Source organism: Eptesicus fuscus, chromosome 14 (assembly GCF_027574615.1).
Source record: "Eptesicus fuscus isolate TK198812 chromosome 14, DD_ASM_mEF_20220401, whole genome shotgun sequence".
Taxonomy (NCBI): domain Eukaryota; kingdom Metazoa; phylum Chordata; class Mammalia; order Chiroptera; family Vespertilionidae; genus Eptesicus; species Eptesicus fuscus.
Genome location: NC_072486.1, coordinates 82,341,660 through 82,360,129, shown reverse-complemented (window position 1 = coordinate 82,360,129; position 18,470 = coordinate 82,341,660). Strand labels below are relative to the sequence as shown.

The following is an 18,470-nucleotide window of genomic DNA, read 5'->3' as shown; positions in this document are numbered from 1 at the left end:
GTGATGAGAATCATTGATTGGGCGCCTCCTGCATGCCCCTTATTGCCCCCCCTCCAGCCCGTCCCTGCCACCCCCCATCCCTGCCCCAGGCTTTCAGCACCCTATTATCTGTGTCCAAGGGCCATGCATATATGCATACAAGGTCTTTGGTTGATTACCTCACACCCACCCACGCTCTACTGCCTTCCCTCTGAGATTCCACACTCTGTTCCATGCTTCCATGTCTTTGGATCCACTCTGTTCATCAGTTTATTTTGTTACTTGGATTCCACATATGAGTGAGATCATGTGATACTTGTCTTTCTCTGACTGACTTATTTCACGTAGCGTGATACTCCCCAAGTCCCTCCATGCTGTCTCAAAGGGTAAGAGATTCTTCTTTTTTACTGCTGCATAGTATTCCATGGTATAAATGTACCACAGCTTTCTTATCCACTCATCTACTGATGGGCCCGTGGGCAGTTTCCAGATCTTAGCTATTGTAAATTGCATACATTCTTTCTGATTGGTATATTGGGTTTTTTAGGATATATTCCTAGAAGTGGGGTCACTGGGTCAAATGGGAGTTCCATATTTATCTTTTTGAGGAAACTTCATACTGTTCTCCACAGTGTCTGCACCAGTCTGCATTCCCTCCACAGTGTCTGCACCAGTCTGCGTTCTCTTTTCTCCACATCTTTGCCAGCACTTGTCATTTGTTGATGGTAGCCATTCTGACAGGTGTGAGGTGATACCTCATTGTCGTTTCAATTTGCATCTCTCTGATGATCAGTGACTTTGAGCATTTTGTCATGTCTCTTGGCATCTGTATGTCCTCTTTGGAGAAATGTTTATTTAGGTCCTTTGCCAATTTTTTTTTATTAGATTGTTTGTCTTCCTTTTGTTAAGGTGTATGAGTTCCTTATATATTTTGGATATTAACCCTTTATTAGATGTATCATTGCCAAATATGTTCTCCCATAGTGTGGGTTCTCTTTTCATTTTGTTGAAGGTTTCTTTTGCTGTGCAGCAGCTTTTTATTTTGATGTGGTCCCATTTATTTCCTTCTTAGTTTCCTTTGCCTGAGGAGATGTATCGGTAAACATATTACTATGAGAGGTGTCTGAGATTTTGCTGCGTATGGTTTCTTCTAGGATTTTTATGGTTTGACGACTTTATCCATTTTGAGTTTATTCTTGTGTATGGTGTAAGTTGGTAGCGTAGTTTCATTTTTTTGCATGTATCTGTCCAATTTTTTCAGCACCATTTATTGAAGAGACTCTCTTGACTCCATTGTATGCTCTTGCCTCCTTTGTTAAATGTTAATTAAGTGAAATGGCTTGGGTCAATTTTGGGGTTCTCTGTTCTGTTCCATTGATCGATACCTGTTCTTGTGCCAGTACCAGGCTGTTTTGATTACGGTGGTTTTGTAGTATAATTTGAAATCTGGTATTGTGATTCCTCCAATTTTGTTTTTATTTCTCAAAATTTCTGCAGCTATTCGGGGTCTTTTTTGATTCCATATAAATTTTTGGAGTATTTGTCCTAGATCTGTGAAATATGCCATTGGTATTTTAATAGGGAGTGCATTGAATCTGTAGAGTGCCTTGGGTAGTATGGACATTTTAATAATGTTGATTCTACCAATCTATGTACGCAGTATATTCTTCCACTTGTTTATATCTTCTTCTATCTCTTTTTTCTTTTCTTTTTTTAAAAATATATTTTATTCATTTTTCACAGAGAGGAAAGGAGAGGGATAGAGAGCCAGAAACATCGATGAGAGAGAAACATCGACCAGCTGCCTCCTGCACACCCCTCACCGGGGATGTGCTCGCAACCACGGTACATGCCCTTGACTGGAATCGAACCTGGGACCCTCCAGTCCGCAGGCCGACGCTCTATCCACTGAGCCAAACCGGTTTTGGCTTCTATCTCTTTTTTCAATGCCCTGTAGTTTTCTGAGTATAGGTCTTTTGCCTCCTTGGTTAAGTTTATTCCTAAGTATCTTAATTTTTTGTTGTTGTTGTTGCAATGGGATTGTTTGTTTAGCTTCTCTTTGTGATAATTTATTATTGGTGTATAAAAAAAAACCATCGATTTTTCGGTGTCGATTTTGTATACTGCTACATTGCCAAGTTCATTTATTAAATCTAGTAGTTTTTTGTTGGAGTCTTTAGGGTTTTCTATCTATAATATCATGTCATCTGTGAATAGTGAGAGTTTTACCTTCTCCTTTCCAGTTTGGATGCCTTTTGTTTCTTCTTGTCTGATCACTGTGGTTAGAATTTCCTGTACTGTGTTGAATAGAGAGGTGAAAACGGACATCCCTATCTTGTTCCTGTTCTTAGGGGAAATGCTGTTAGTTTTTGCCCATTGAGTATGATGTTGGGTGTAGGTTTGTCATCTATGGTCTTTATCGTGTTGAGATATGCTCCCTTTCTTCCCACTTTGCTGAGAGTTTTTATCAAAAATGGATATTAGATTTTGTCGAATGCTTTTTCTGCATCTATCGATGTGATCATGTGATTTTTGTCTTTCAATTTGTTTATGTGATGTATCACGTTTATTGATTTGCAAATATTATACCAGTCTTGCATCCCTGGAATACATCCCACTTGGTCATGGTGTATGATCTTTTTAATATATTGTTGGATGTGATTCACTAATAGGTTATTGAGGATTTTAGCATCTATGTTCATCAGGGATATTGTCCTGTAATTCTTCCTTTTTGTAGTGTCTTAATCTGGTTTTGGAATTAGGATAATGCTGGCCTCATATAATGAGTTTGAAACTGTTCCTTCCTCTTGGATTTTCTGAAATAGTTTGAGGGGTATAGGTGTTAGTTCCTCTTTGAATGTTTGGTAAAACTCTCCTGTGAAGCCATCTGGATCTGGGCTTTTGTTTGCCAGGCGTTTTTTTTTTTGTTTTTGTTTTAATTATTGCTTCTATTTCATCAGTTGTTATTGGCCTATTCAGGTTTTCTGATTCCTCCTGATTCAGTTTTGGGAGATTGTATTTTTCTAGGAATTTTTCCATGTCATCTACATTGTCCAGGTTGTTGGCATATAGTTGTTCATAGTATTTTCTTAAAATCTTTTGTATTTCTGTGGTGTCAGTGGTTACTTCTCCATTTTTGTTTGTGATTTTATTTACTTGGGTCCTTTCTCTTTGTTTCTTGATGAGTCTGGCTAATGGTTTATCAATTTTGTTTATCCTTTCAAAAAACTAGTTCTTGGTTTCATTGATTTTTTTGTATTTTTTTTTAGCCTCTTTGTCATTTATTTCTGCTCTAATCTTTATTATTTCCTTCCTTCTACTTACTCTGGGCTTTTCTTGTTGTTCTCTTTCTAATTCTTTAAGTTGTAGGTTTAAATAGTTTATTGTTGATTTTTCTTGTTTTTTGACGTAGGTCTGTAGTGCTATGATAAGTTTGTATATGAACTTCCCTCTCAGGACTGCTTTTGCTGTGTTCCAGAGATTTTGGGTTGTTGTGTGTTCATTTTCCTTTGTTTCTGTGAAGTAACCCATTCATTGTTTAATAACATGCTATTTCGCCTCCATGTTTTTAAATGTTTTTGGGTGTTTTTACTGTAGTTGATTTCTAACTTTATTCCACTGTGATCTGAGAAAATGCTTGATTAGGATTTCAGTCTTCTTGAACTTGTAGAGACTTGTTTTGTGTCCTAACATGTGGTTTATCTTTGTGAATGATCCATGTGCACTTAAGAAGAATGTATATCCTGCAGCTTTGGGGTGAAATGTTCTATAAATGTCAGTTACATCCATCTGATCCAGTGTGTCCTTTAGAGTCACTGTTTCCTTGTTAAGTTTTTGTCTGGAAGATCTATCTATCCAGTGAAGTCAGTGGGGTGTTAAAGTCCCCTACTATAACTGTATTGTCGATCTCACTGATAAAGGTCTCTAGAAGTTATTTAAAATATATTTAGGTCCCGCCCTAGCTGGTTTGGCTCAGTGGATAGAGCTTCGGCCTGTGGATTAAAGGGTCCCAGGTTCGATTCTGGCCAAGGGCACATGCTGGGGTTGCAGGCTCAACCCCCCAGTAGGGGGCGTGCAGGAGGCAGCCAATCAATGATTCTCTCTCATCATTGATGTTTCTATCCCTCTCCCTTCCTCTCTGAAATCAATAAAAATATATTTATACACACACACACACACACTCACACACTCACACATATATGGGTCCTTCTGTATTGGGTGCATATACACTGAGTGGCCAGATTATTATGATCTCTGAATGCATAATAATCTGGCCACTCAGTGTATATATATTTATATTAGAGGCTCCAGTGCATGAATTCGTGCATGGGTGGGTTCCGGCCAGCCTGGCCAGGGGGAGGGGACATGGGCGGTTGGCCGGCCTGCCTGCTGGTTGAACTCCTGGTCGAGGGGACAATTTGCATATTAGGCTTTTATTATATAGGATATACACTAAGTGGCCAGATTATTATGTGTTCAGAGATCATAATAATCTGGCCACTCAGTGTATGTTTACCAGGGTTATATCCTCTTATTGAATTAATCCTTTTAGTATTATGTAGTGACCTTTGTTGTCTCTTGTGATGGCCTTCATTTTGAAGTCTATTTTGTTGGATATGAGTATTGCCACTCCAGCTTTCTTTTCTTTGCCATTTGCATGGAAAGACTTTTTAATCCCTTTTACTCTCATCCTGTGTGTGTCTTCTTGTTCTGAGGTGGGTCTCTTGTGGACAGCATATAGTTGGGTCATGTTTTTATATTCATTTAGCTACCCTATGCCTTTTGATTGGAGCATTTAATCCAGTAACATTTAGGGTTATTACTGATAGGTACTTATTCATTGCCATTTTAATTCTGTATGGCTAGGTTTCTCTCTGTTTCTTCTCATTATAGCAGTCCCTTTAGCATTTCTTGTAATGCCAGTGCAAGCCTTTTTTTTTTTTTTTGCTCTGGGAAGCTCTTTATTTGACCGTCTATTTTGAATGATAGCCTTGCTGGATATAGTATATAGCCTTGGTCTCAGATCCTTGCTTTCCATTACCTTGAGTACTTCATCCCATTCCCTTCTGGCCTGTAGAGTTTCTGATGAGAAATCAGGTGTCAGCCTTATGGGAGCTCCTTTGTAGGTAACAGTTTGCTTTTCTCTTGCTGCCTTTAAGATTCTCTCTTTGTCTTTAATTTTTGGCATTTTAATTATGATGTGTCTGAGTGTGGGCCTGTTTGGGTTGTTCTTGCTTGGGGTTCTCTGTGCCCCCTGAACTTGTGTGACTTTTTCCTTTACCAGGTTAGGGAAGTTTTCTGCCATCATTTCTTCAAACATGTTCTGTATCTCTTTCTCCCTTTCTGCCTCTTCTGGCACACCTACTATTCTAATGTTATGTTTCCCACAGTTCCCTTAAGCTGTTCTCCTGTTTTTTAATTGTTTTTTTTTCTTTTTGGTTTTCTGATTGATTTTTTTTCTACCCTGTCTTCTAATTTTCTGATTCAATCCTCAGCATCCCCTAATCTGCTGTGTATTCCTTCCAATGTGTTCATTTGTGTTATGTCATTCTTTATCTCAGACTGTTCTTTTTTCATGGTTACTATACTTTTTTCATGCTGGTGGGCATCTTTTCCATCATTACTCTGAACTCTGTTTCAGATAAATTTCTCATCTCTGCTTCATTTATCTCTTCTTCTAGAGAATTCTCTTATTCTTTCATTTAGGGTTTGTTTTTTTTGTCTCTTTATTTTGGCTGTCTGTCTGGGTTTGTGACTATGTATTAGGTAGATCTTCTATGCCAAGCATGTCAAACTCAAAGGCTAACATGGGCCAAATAAACAAGGTTTAAGTTTATGTGGGCCGCAAAAAAAACAAAAGCTTCAATTTTTATGGATACATAGGTTTATTTAGATAGAGACATGCTGAATACAAAGGGCTGAAATAAATGAGTCATCATTAACATAAAATAATAAAACACTTTAATAAAAATTTATATTTTTTCTTGAACACTAACTTACCAGACACTGAATAACTGCACAAATTAATAAGCATAACACAAATAAACCTATTTTTCTTGTTCTCCAAAAGTGAACTATTTCCTGTTGCGCACACCAAACGAGTCAGTACAAGACTAATGACATGGCAATCGGCTGCTAAAATATTCACTGCTGGTGTTAGTGGAGAGAAATGGTGCACCTGCGCGTAAGGCATGTAAGGGAAATGAATGCAACATAATTATAATAGTCATTAGCGAGCATAGTAGTTCATTATTAATAACTAGAGGCCCGGTATATGAAATGAATTCGTGCACGGGTGGCGTCCGGCTGCCCGCCCCGGATCGGGGTGGTGGGGGTGCCGAATGGGAGCTGGGCCAGTGAGGGGGGGTGTTATTACTGTCAAAGATCTTTGCAGGGTGTATAGAAGTTTGCTGTTGGCTTTTGGATGAGTTGAAGCTTCAAAGATGCTTTAGTATCAGGGACACTTACAGCTTCCGTTTCTAAGCATCTCCCTAGACAGGTAATGTGATTTAGTTCCCTGCTGACAAACCCTCAAGAGAGAGGCCGTGGTGTGACGTGGCTGCCCTCTTTGGTAGGAAGCAGTGGAGAGAGAATGCAGGAAGATGGAGGTTGTGCTGGGCGCCTCTCCTGGACACCTGACTGCATCAGGGTGTGGTGAGGAGGCATTCAGAGGGCAGGGAAGATGGAGGTTGTGCTGGGCACCTCTCCTGGACACCTGACTGACAGTCCAGACTGTGAGCAGTTTTCCTCCTGATCACTTGTCATTCAGGTTCCTGGTCTATGAAGGCTGGAGAGTGTTTACTTAGAATCACTGAAGGTCACACTTCAGTGTTTGGGGGGGGGAGATGGTCAGGGGCGGGACTGGCAGGGTGGAGGGGCCTTGGGTGGTTGACTGGCTGGCCCCGGCCCCTATTGGGCTGGTTGGTCACTGCAATGTGCGTCATAGCCGCCAGTCGTTCTGGTCATTCCACCGTTCGGGTGCTTGGCTTTTATATATATAGATTATGTGTAACAGGATATTGTAAAAATTAAGTTATGAAATTTTTATTAAAATGTTTCTTACATACTGTTATATTGGCTGGGCCACAAAAATATTCGTTGTGGGCCGCATGCGGACCTCGGGCTGCGAGTTTGATGTACTTGCTTTATGCCTCTCAATCTCTTGTTTAGGGCAGTGTTAAATGCTGTTTCTGACTGATTAGATCAGGCAAAGACTCAAAGCTTCCAGAGACCGCCTCTGCCTACAGACTGATAGGATTCAGATTTGAATTGCCCCAGGCAATTGTCCTCAGGTGTGGCAAGACTTTTTTTCCAACAGGGTAGGGCAGTTGCTTCTGCCTGGAAGCTAGTTGTTATTTTTAGTCCCTGAAGTGGCTCAGGGCAAGGTGTTTTCCAATAGGGTGTGTCAATGTCTTTCCCCCCAGGCAGGGCAGATGTCTGTGTTGGAAATATGTCCTCCACTGCATGAGGGAATGACTCAGCACAGGAAACTTGGGGTGTCTGCCTTCTGAGCTCCACCCCCCGAGTCCCCAGTCCTGGGTTCTGCTCACATAGCTCCAGTCCACTTCACCCTCCCTCTGCTGTAGCACAAGGTGAGTGGCTCCACAGGGAATTTTGTGTGTTGGCCCTTTAAGAGGGTGCCTGAATTTCCAGCTCTCTCCCTGGAAGACAGCACCCCACTGCTTTTCACAGCCTGATGTTATGTGGGTATCCACCTTAGTTTGGTGCTCTCTGTTGGGGAGCCCAGCTTGGGCATTAGGTCCCAGAGTTCTCAGCAGCAACCCCCCACAGCTGAGATATCTCTCCGGGACTCAGCTGCTGTCTGTGGGCGCCTGGCCAGCCCTTTCGCACCTCTGCCCCTCCTACCAGTCTCTATGCCATCTCCACTTTCAGTCCTCAGGCATCAGGGTTCTCTCCTGTGAGTCTTCTGTTGATTATTCAGGAAGTTTTTCCTTTGCAACAGCATGGATGGAACTGCAGATTATTGGCAGTGATAATTTAAAAGAAGGCTAGGATAGGAGGGTAGGCAAAGCTTCTTCTGTCAGCTAGCTGCTTGTCCCAAGTCCTTAATCTGTAGTATACATTTTAAACTTACCACAGTCTACCTTCAGGTTATAGTTGGTATAAGAACCTTATACCAATGCACGATTGACCCTTGAAGAACATAGGGGCTATGGGTGCCAAACTACTGCACAGTCAAAAATCCACATATAACTTTTGACCCCTCCCCCCCACCAGGTACCAAAATCAGCAGATGCTTAAGTCCCATATATAAAAAGGTATAGATCAATTCATACAGCCAGCTCTCAGATTTCCAACTGGGATAAAAAACAGTACAGGTGTTTATTTAAAAAAGTCTGCATATAAGTGGGCCCACACAGTTCAAACCTGTGTTGTTCCATTTTTTCCTGTCAGCTTTTGTGCTACTTTATCATACATTTTACTTGTATACGTTATAAAACGCACTAGAGGCCCAGTGCATGAAATTCATGCACTGGGCGGCGAGGGGGGGAGTCCCTCAACCTGGCCTGTTCCCTCTCGTGTGGAGCGGGCCTAAGCCAGCAGATAGACATCCCTCTCGCAATCCAGGACTTCTTGCTCCTTATCGCCCGCCTGCTCGCTGCTCTTTACTGCTCAGCTCATTGCTCCTTAATGCTGCTGCGGAGGTGGGAGAGGCTCTTGCCATCGCTGCTGTGCTTGCCAGCTGTGAGCTCGGCTTCTGGCTGAGCAGCACTCTCCCTGTGGGGGCGCACTGACCACCAGGGGGCAGCTCCTGTGTTGAGCTTCTGCCCCTGGTGGTCAGTGCACATCATAGCTACTGGTCGTTCCACTGTAATGATTGCTTAGGCTTTTATTATATAGACTAGGGACCTGGTGCATGAAATTCATGCACTGGGGTTGGGGGTCCCTCAGCCCAACCTGCCCCCCTCTCACATACTGGGAACCCTCAGGGGATGTCCTATTGATGGCTTAGGCTCACTCCCCACGGGGCAGTCTGGCCTCCCTTTGTGGGAGGCAACCGGGCTGATCAGGGGAAGGCACCAGCCCCATCACCCCACTGCTGCAGCCACTGCCAGTCACCACAGCCACCAAGGTGTTTTCATCAACACGGACTCCAGTCCCTTCACCAAGAAAAAAGGACAACTTTCTTTAGGCATTTTCAAGATGTGTCTTTCATAGGATATGCATTCTTTCTTTCTTTTTTTTTATCCTCACCTGAGGATATGTTTCCATTGACTTTTAGAGAATGTGGAAGAGAAAGGGAAAGACAGAGAGAAACATCAAAGTGAGAGGAACAGTTTGATTGGTTGCCTCCTGCATGAGCCCTGATCTGGGCCCTGGCCAGGGAGGAGCCTGCACCCTAGGTACATGCCCTTGATCAGAATTGAACCCAGACCCTGTGGTCGGCAGGCCGAGGCTCTATCCACTGAGTCAAACCAGCTAGGGCAGGATATGACATTTCTTAGCCCTCCAGCAGCGGACCTTCATTTTTTTCTCCAGAAGTGTGGTGGAAAAACCCTAGATCACCTTTTTGGATTCTTATTACCCAAGTTACTAAGAATATTACCAGTGGCATACAGGAAGCTTAGCCAATGTGCAGTCAGAAAGGATGTTTCCTCTATAGTTCACACCAATGGAGGGCTGGGCCCTGCCCAGGCCTAAAGCCTCTGGCCGAAGCTTTAGGCCTGAGCAGGGGCCCTCCAGCTCCCTCTGATCGCTGGCTCCGCCCCTGCCTAGGCCTGCCCAATCTTTATTTTTTTAAAGATACTTTTGCTGGGTATAGAATTTAAGATGGACTTATTTTTTTCTTCAGTATTTTAAAGGTGTTACTTAACTGTTTTCTCATTTGCATAGTTTTTGACAAGAAATCTTGTGATCATTATCTTTATTTATGTGACCTTTTAAAAAATTTGACTGCTTATAAAATTTTTCTTATCACTTAAGCAGTTTGATGATGATGTGCCTTGGGTTAGTTTTCTTCTATATCTTGCACATTGAGTTTATTGAGCTTCTTTGATCTATCGGTATAGTTTTCATCAAATTTGCAAGATGTTCAGCCATTGTTCCTTCAAATATATTTTCCATCCTCACTTCCCTCTCCTTTAAGAACTGTCACCACAAGCACATTAGCAATTTGAAATAAGTTGACAGGTCACTGATGCTCTGTTAATTTTTGGTCTTGTTTTTATTTCTGTGTTTCATTTCAAATAGTTCCATTGATGTGTCTTCAAATCTATAATCTCTTCTTTTGCAGTGTCTAATCTGTCATTAATCCCTTCTATTGTGTGTTTTATATCTAATGCTTTAGTTTTCTTCTGTAGAAGGCCAACTTGGGTCTGTTTTATATTTTCCATGCAGAGGCTCTTACTTAACTTTAATTTTTCTTTCAGTTGTTGAAATATAGTAGACTCTTGAACAACTAGGGGGTTAGGGTTGTGACCCCCTGCACAGTTGAAAATCTGTGTATGACTTTGACTCCTCTAAAACTTCAGGTGGGAGGGAAAATCTGGTGTCTTTTACTACATCTTGGCTAGAACATAAAGTTAATTAACATTTCTAATTGATGTAATTTAATGAGAATCTATTTGCACAGTAAAACTTAACGTCAAAAGTTAACGTCTTTACTTAAATAGTGGTATCTTTCACTTTACCCCCAAAATGGAACCTCTCTTTAGTTTTAGAACAACTTTGTTTTTGAATGAATAAAATGATTGGCAATGAGCCTATTTACATTAATCCTGAAATTAATGATGTTTAAAGGGGTGGTAGATTTTACTCTTCCATTTAATTTCTAAACTTGTTACTTATAACAAGATGCATATGTTCTTTTTGGCAGTCCTACAGGGAAGCCGAGGCATCCACGTCAGCCGCGTGGTTTGCCAGCACACGTCATTTCCTGATCACACTGCGTGAATGACCCTTCAGTGTGTGAGGCTCTGTGACCGCTCTCTCATTGTCTTGCTAGTTGAGAACATGAATGTTCTTGCTGAACATCGAAGCTGACTCTGGTAGGCTAATGCACATAAATTCTGTTGACTCACATTGCAGGTGGATAACCAGCTCTTTCTTGGAGTGAGGTTAAGTTTGTACCTTCGTTCTATAATATGAATAGAAAGAGATCTTAATTCACGGCAGTAGCAGCAGACATTTTCACTTGAATCCTAGTGGGCAGACGGCTGTGCACTTTGTTGTGAAGAGTATTCTATTGTCGGATAATCCAGATAATGGGGCCTATGCTTATCCACTGCCTAACTTTAAGGTTGTTACCTCATATATGTCTTACTTATCTTTAAAAAATGCACTCGTAAATGGGAATAAGCATTTCAATATTTGATGAGGAGGGTTAACAACATTTGATAATTGAATTTTCTTACAGTTAGTAGTATTTTAAATTTTGCTGCCTTAGAAATTAAGGCTCTCTTATACTTCTCTCCAGAAGTAGAGATTTTTAAGTATTACACATGTGTATAGTAAGTGTTTTTAAGTTAAAACTTAAGTATTGTTACTTTTTCTTAAGTGTTGGTACTTTTAATAAAAAGGTACATTTTTCAGTTTAACGATTGCCATGACGTTTAGAGAAGTGATTGCCGAGGTCTCTTGCTGTCCAGTCTCACAGATTTTCAGGATTGAAGAGCTCTGTGTGATCCTAGTCAGCACTCGTTAGGTTTTTAAAACAGGAAACTAAATTGGAACAATAGTGTCTCGGCCCGGTACTTGCGCAGTGCTCGGTGCGCTGAGGCAGAGCCCCTGGGGCAGCAGAGCTGTCCTGGGACTGAGGTGTCCGTGAGGGTGTTGCTCTTTGCCTGGTATTTCATCTCAGGGCTTGACCCTGTCTCTCAAGATACCAAGTTGAGTCCCCTGAGAAGTTCTAGTGAGAGCACTTTCCAGGACATTGTTCCCAGATGTGTATTCCATTCTCACTCCGGGTGCATCCTGCCAACTCACACGTGGCAGTGTGGTCCCAACGTGGTACATGGGTCACATTCGGGGAGTGGCTGATCACTGTTAGCTCACACCAGTGGTTTCCAAAGTGGAGTCTGGGCCCCAGGAATTCACAAAGGAAGACTTGGGCCGTGTGAACAAACCAGGAGAACTTGCATTTACCTTTATTGTTGGGATTTTTTAGCTAAGTCATTGTGTGTAATATGTATGCCAGTGAATAGCATCATTTATAAATAATTGCACACACATGTTGGGTATTGGTGCTCTCTGTTTTGCTAATGGTGCTGTCTGATCAAGAGGGTTCAGACTAGGTAAGGCTCTGAGGAGTGTCCGGCAAGGATTCTGTTCTGTGACCTCCCAGCTCCTCCATTGGTGAGTGTCACGATACGTGAGATTTGTGCATTTGTGTGCTTTTCTTAGGAAAAGAGCCATGGCGACCACTAGATTCTCAAAGGCTTCTTTGGCCCTGAAGGTCACATATCTCTGGGCTGAAACCAATGATGCTTGTTTGGAAGGACTCAATCTTGTTTACAGATGTCTTCTTAGGTTAAATTAAAGGGTATTCTATTTAAAAAAATAAAATATATAATTAGACATGTATTCCTTTTAACAAGTAAAGTTTCACCAAGACTTCTCAGGAGCTGCAGCCACGGCCGTTGCCATGGTCTCGTGGTGTGGGGGCCGTGCAGCATCCCTGGCTGGCCTCTGGGTCCCTGTTTCCTTTAGAAAGATGTTTGTATGTTTTCATTAGTCTTCTAGCTCCTTAAAAGTTTAGTAGATTGCTGTCTCTCAAAGTCAAAGTCATTGGCGCTGGGTAGATGTGACTGCAAAAGAGATACTTGTGGAAACCTCCTGTTTTCCTGCCTGTTTGGCATGAAGAGTTTCCTGCTGTCTCTGGGCTGCTTTTGTGGAGTCTGCCCTGGGCAGGTGATGGGATTGCATTGGGATGGGGACGAGAGTTAAGTCTGAAAGTTGGCTGACAAGGTGAAGTGGAGTTTAGTCGAAGTCATTCTTGAAACCCCTGAGAGCACTCATAAAATAAAGGTTTTGATTTATAGTCCTTTGTGGTTAAATTTTTATATGACCCCCTGTAGCTCTTTAAGTTCTTCCTTGAGAGATGGCAACAGTATACCAGGGGTCAGAAAATCTTACCATTCACACATCCTTTCCAGTAAGTATGGGCCAAGGCACGTGCTCATTGATGAGGACTATTTAGATTATTGCTTTTATAAGCGTGTACAGGTGAGTTAAAGGGACTTCTGTGCAATATGACACAACCACGCTGCATTTCCCGCTGTGCCATTTTATCCGCCAAGCCGGTAGTACCTGATTCCCATGAATGATTTTTTCCTGAAAAGAATCACCCTGTGTTTATTAATTTATGTAGTAAGTATTGAGTGTGCACAAGGCTTTGCTCTGGCATTGGGACCACAGGAATCAGAAAGACGAAGCCCCTGCTCTCACAGGACTCCTCCTGTGGGGAAGGAAGGCAGGAAAGCAGCCAGAGGAGGCACAGCTGCTCCAGGTCACGTGTGCGATGGAGAAACAGAATTTGAGTAGAGGGCATGGAGGGGCAGGCGCCCTCTCCAAGGAAGTGGACACGCGGGGGTGGGAAAGGGGTGGGTTGTCAGGTGTCTTTTTCTACCAGACCCCCGTTTCCTGGGTCAGTGTGCACTCGCCCCCATCCTTACTCTCCTCTGCGCCCCCCTCCCACCCCAGCAGCAGGGCAGTTCTGGCCAGTGTGAGCATGACCTCTGTGTGACCTCTTTTTGAGTGGCACATGGGGGAGCAGGCAGGGCGGACGGGTCTGGTTCCACAAGGCATCGTCATTGACAGAAATGGGAAAGTCCAAGGAATTGGCTCTGATGGGCACTTTGTTTTGTGATGTCTGTGAATGCATCCTACCTGATTTTAAGGGCTGTTTGTTTTTAACAGGAATCACTAGATTTGATCTTCTGGGAGACTTCGGAAGGTTTAACTGGCTGGGAAATTTCTATATTGTGTTATCCTACAATTTGCTTTTCGCTGTGGTGACAACACTGTGTCTGGTCAGAAAATTCACCTCCGCCGTCCGGGAAGAGCTCCTCAAGGCCCTAGGTAATCCGCAGGCGCTGCGTGGTTTCCCTCTTCCTGCTAATTAGTAACTGACGTGAGAGTTAATTGTCCGTTTTCACTCATTTTTCCAAATGTGTGAGCGCTCAGAGGTCACAGTCCTGACCCTTGTGTGAAATCTCCCCTGAAGCACCGCCTTCCTCACCTGCAAGGCCCTGCTTCGGAGGACGGCGGGGACACAACAGGCATCACCGCGGGGCTGAGCCCGCAGCGAGCGCCCCAGCGCAGGACCCGGCGTGCTCTCGCATTCCTGGGAGCGGAGCCCTGACCGTTCCTCAGTGGGTGTAAATGTGCCCTCGGAGTGATCTGTCCTGCTCACGGCAGCAGTGACACTCAGCACGTCCCAGCCTTTGGGTGTGGGAACCCCAGGCTAATAGGAAGGCCCACACGTCAGCCTTCCGGGTGCGGCCTGAGCCTCACGGCACAAAGGGAAAGGCAGCAGTTGGCGGTAGGCAGTCCTGAGGGCGCTCACCACCTGCCCTGGCAGCACTCGGCGCTGACACTCCACGCTCCATTGCTTCCCGCTCCTGGACAGGCAGCCTGATGCTGGCACCGAGGCCCCGCGCTCAGCCTCGTGAGCGACAGCAAAGCTTGGCTCGCCAGGGCTTCCCAGCCCAGGGACTGAGGGTGACCTTTGGGCCCGGCCGGCATGGCTCAGTGGTGGAACGTGAACCTATGAACCAGGAGGTCAGGGGTCGATTCCCGACAGGGCACATGCTTGGGTTGTGGGCTCCATCCCCAGTGCGGGGCGTGCAGGAGGCAGCCGATCAGTGATTCTCTCATCATTGATGTTTCCATCTCTCTCCCTTCTCTGAAATCAATAAAAAAAACATACACACACATATTTTAAATAAAGAAAGGGTGACCTTGGGGAAGGAGAAAAGATTTCAGGTTGTTTGTGCTTTACTTTATACTAACCCTGTAAGGAGGTGGCTGATGGGGTATTGGCCCGAAAGGGGAACGTTATGCCTCACTTCAGCCGGAGCACCAGAAGGTGGATGGGTCCCTGCCCAGGTGTGGGGTTCTGGCTGGGGGGTCTGCACAGGGGATGGGATCAGGCATTTCTGGCTGGCAGTGTCCAGAGTTAAACTGCAAGGCCGCCGAGCTGTAAGCTCGCTCAGCTGCCACGGGCACCTCTGCCCTCGGGCGGCTGTACCTCAGCGGGGCCGCTGTGTGCAGGGCCCTGGATGTCCCGTCAGGGTGTCTGCACCCAGTGGACACTCAGTTTAGCTACGGACGATGGTGCCCATGGCGGCTTCTGCACAAGACAGACACTGGTTCCTCCAAACCCCAGCCCGGCAGCACCCCCGTTTCAGAAGGAACCCCACCCAGGAGGGCCAGTCCTGTCCCCTCTCCCGCGGTGCAGTGTTCTGTGTTGGGTCCGTGGAGGTGGTGGCTCAGTGGCACTGGTTGCTGTGACTCACATCAATACTTTTTATTCTCTGAAATATTATCTTTGTTCAACTTGTTGCTTTGCCATTTCTTTTTCTTTTGGGTAATGTTTTCCATTGCCTTTCTTTTTAAATACATGCTTCACATTTTGCTGTGTCTGTCTATGTGTTTTCCTGTGTTCTTCATGTGTGTGTATTTTGAAACACAAATGGATGATGCTTGTTTGGGATTGGGCTCCCTGGGAGGCGCCCTTGGGGTAGGAACAGGCTTGCAGGAGGATCAGTGCTGGGGGGTGAGTGAGGGGGGTAGGGACCGTGCCGAGGGGGTGGCTGCCTGCACCTCAGCACAAGCCCAGCTGCCTCCAGGGGGCGCTGTGTGTGCCGCAGGGCCGGCCCGGCCCGGGTGGAAGACAGACCCCTTGGAGGTGTCCCCAGCACCTTCACTGCTGTCCGTGCCCCGCCGCCCCGCCCGCCTCGGCAGAGCCTCCTCTCACCATGTCTCCTCCCTGCAGGGCTCCATAAGCTGCACTTCTCCAGGGCGCCCCGGGAGTCGGACAGCGCCAAGCCGTCTGCCAACGGGCACCAGAAGGTCCTGTGAGGCCGCTGCGCACCCGGCGCAGACGCGGGAGAGAGTCGGACATCACCGTCCCAGGCGTGGCGACCGCGCTCACTTTCTAATCGTCTCCTGGGAACCTGCGGGGCGTGGGTTCCAGCCCCGCACCCACGTCTGCTCCGTGGGGACGGCCACCAGGAGGCAGCCGGGAAGCGGGCTTCCGAGGACTCGCCCCAGCCCAGGACCTGCACACGCGGAGGCTGCTGGCGGCACCTGGTGCCGGGACGGAGGTGGCCAAGGGCGTGGGGCGAGGCCAAGGGCGTGCACAGGTGCAGGAGTGTCTGCCCGGGACGTGGGAGCTGGCGTGGCACCTGTGATATTTTCCACGTCCTTGACGCAGGACAGTTCAGATTTAGTTACAGATGTGAGTCCGGGGAACACAGGGAACTCACCCCCACGCCTGGGCAGCCCTGCGCCACCAAGGTGGGAGGGAGTGGCCAGCCGGCTCCAAGTTCATGGCCGGTCAGTGTCTCCTCTCCTGGCACCGCTGCCAGTGTGAGACCCTGGCAGCGCCCTCCTTACAGGCTGGCTGACACCATTTTTAAGCCCCTTTTCTAAACTCCCTTCGCTCCTCGTGCTCCTGTGTCCATCCTAAACTAAGCACTCTGGGTAGAAGCCCGTTTCTTTTGCCGCCGCTTCAGGCTTCACTACTTTTGCCATTGAAACCTCAGACCTGGAAAAGCGACCAGTTTAGCACCAAGCGCACAGCATCTGGTTCCAGCGTAGGAAGAGTTTGGCCGAGTACCGTGATCTGCTAGCCACTCGGTTGTTAAGCTGTAAGTAACTCTCGGGGTCGTGTTGTGGCCCCACATCCACTGAATAAAGTTGTCCCCCAGGAGACTGAGTTCTGTCCGTCAAGCGTGCAGAATCCGAGGGCCCCCGCACAGCCCCAAATCCGGTCTCTACATACACACGTATGTTCACATGTCTGTAAATACGTACATATATTCATATGCACTGTGTGTGTGCAATGAGCCATCTATGCAGGCAACAGTAAAATAAGCTTTAAATGCAACAATCTGAGAAAAAAGTTTTCTCAGACAGACCCCTTGGAGGTGTCCCCAGCACCTTCACTGCTGTCAGTGCCCCGCCGCCCTGCCCGCCTCGGCAGAGCCTCCTCTCACCATTTCTCATTGTTGCATTTAAAACTTTTTTCTCAGATTGTTGCATTTAAAGCTTTTTTGGGGGGAGAAATTATGAAAACCAGGCTGTGTATATTGGACATCAAAACATTTCCACTTAGAGTCAAAATAAGAAGAAAAACGAGTGTGTATGTTTGCAAGCTCCACCGATTGGGCCTGTCCTCCGTGTACACCCACGCTTCCTTTGGAGCCTCGTGAAAATGCAGGTCGCTTAACAGATAGCTGAGGGTTGTGAGCAGCACTCAGCCTCGCGCTCGCCTGGTGGCCGCCAGCAGGGACGCGCCCCGAGGAGGCTCATCAGGCGTGCTTTCCAGCTCCCTGCATCCGCCTGTGTGGGCATCGGCTGCCAGCGGAGGCTTTCGCGGGAACGCGTGGGAGCCGGCCCTGGGACAGACGGCCACGAAGAAGACACGCTTCCTTCAGTAGAGTGGTGCTGCCCAGTCACCCGGTTCTGGCACGTCCCGGGAAGTTCTGGGCACGTGCGAGACGTCCGACAGTGTCTGCGGCAGAGTCACCTTTCCCGTGTTTGTGCCAGGTCTGCTCACTGACCACTTCTCTCTGAGACAGCCCACCTGGCCGGGCCTCCCGGGGAGGCCTGCTGCGGACACCCACACGCGGGCCTGGTCACGTGGCCTGCACGCAGGGCTGGGGCCTGCAGGGACCTGTCAGGGCTGGTGAAGGCCAGCGGCTGTCCCCAAAGTGGCGCTGCCCCTCGTGACCACAGGCCTCCTCGTTCCCACCTCCCGCGTCTTCTGAAGGCGTTAGGCCTGGGGGTACAGGTTTCTTGAGGAGACTCAGCCAACTCCGGTCATTAATTGGTTCTGCATATTTAAATAAAATATTTTAAAATTTTAAAATTACAGATGATAACTTTCGTAATGATTTTCCAACCTATTTCTTAGATTTAATGTTTTCTTAGCTTTATGAACATTCTCTCTAAACTAGATCTGTTCTAAGTAAATGCACACACACTCCCATTAGCACTCAGTGCACAGTGGGTGATGGGTGGGATGGAACCTTCCCGTGGTCCTGACTCCCAGGTGCGTTAAAGGTGCGTGCACACCTGGTCTTTGGGGCACCCACACCGGCCTGGTCTCGGTCACCCTGAATCTGCCCACAGCACAGGCCTACGTGGTTAGAAGCCTTGTTGCTTTCCTTGTCGTTTGCACAGTATTTAATGAATAAAGACAATTCTTACAGTAATTAAAAAATATATATGGGTGTACATACAGTACGGACTTTTTAAACTTTAAAAAATCTGGTCTGATGTTACTTTAAAAATAATGTTTA

At 45.9% G+C, this 18,470-nt stretch overlaps 1 protein-coding gene across 7 annotated transcripts in view; it reads left to right on the top strand.

The window, feature by feature from the left end:
• The window catches only part of LMBR1 (limb development membrane protein 1), a 120,795-nt gene extending 103,913 nt beyond the window's left edge, over positions 1-16,882 (top strand). For 4 of the 7 annotated variants that reach the window (XM_028132544.2, XM_028132545.2, XM_028132538.2 and 1 more), the window contains 2 exons: positions 13,858-14,019; positions 15,938-16,115. In XM_028132544.2, the coding sequence (XP_027988345.1) occupies positions 13,858-14,019; positions 15,938-16,023 (248 nt within the window). In that variant the 3' untranslated portion in view covers positions 16,024-16,115. Of the gene's footprint in view, positions 1-13,857; positions 14,020-15,937 lie in introns of all 7 variants that reach the window. The other 3 variants (XM_028132550.2, XM_028132541.2, XM_054725914.1) reach the window with 2 other exon arrangements.
• Positions 16,883-18,470: the final 1,588 nt, after the last annotated feature.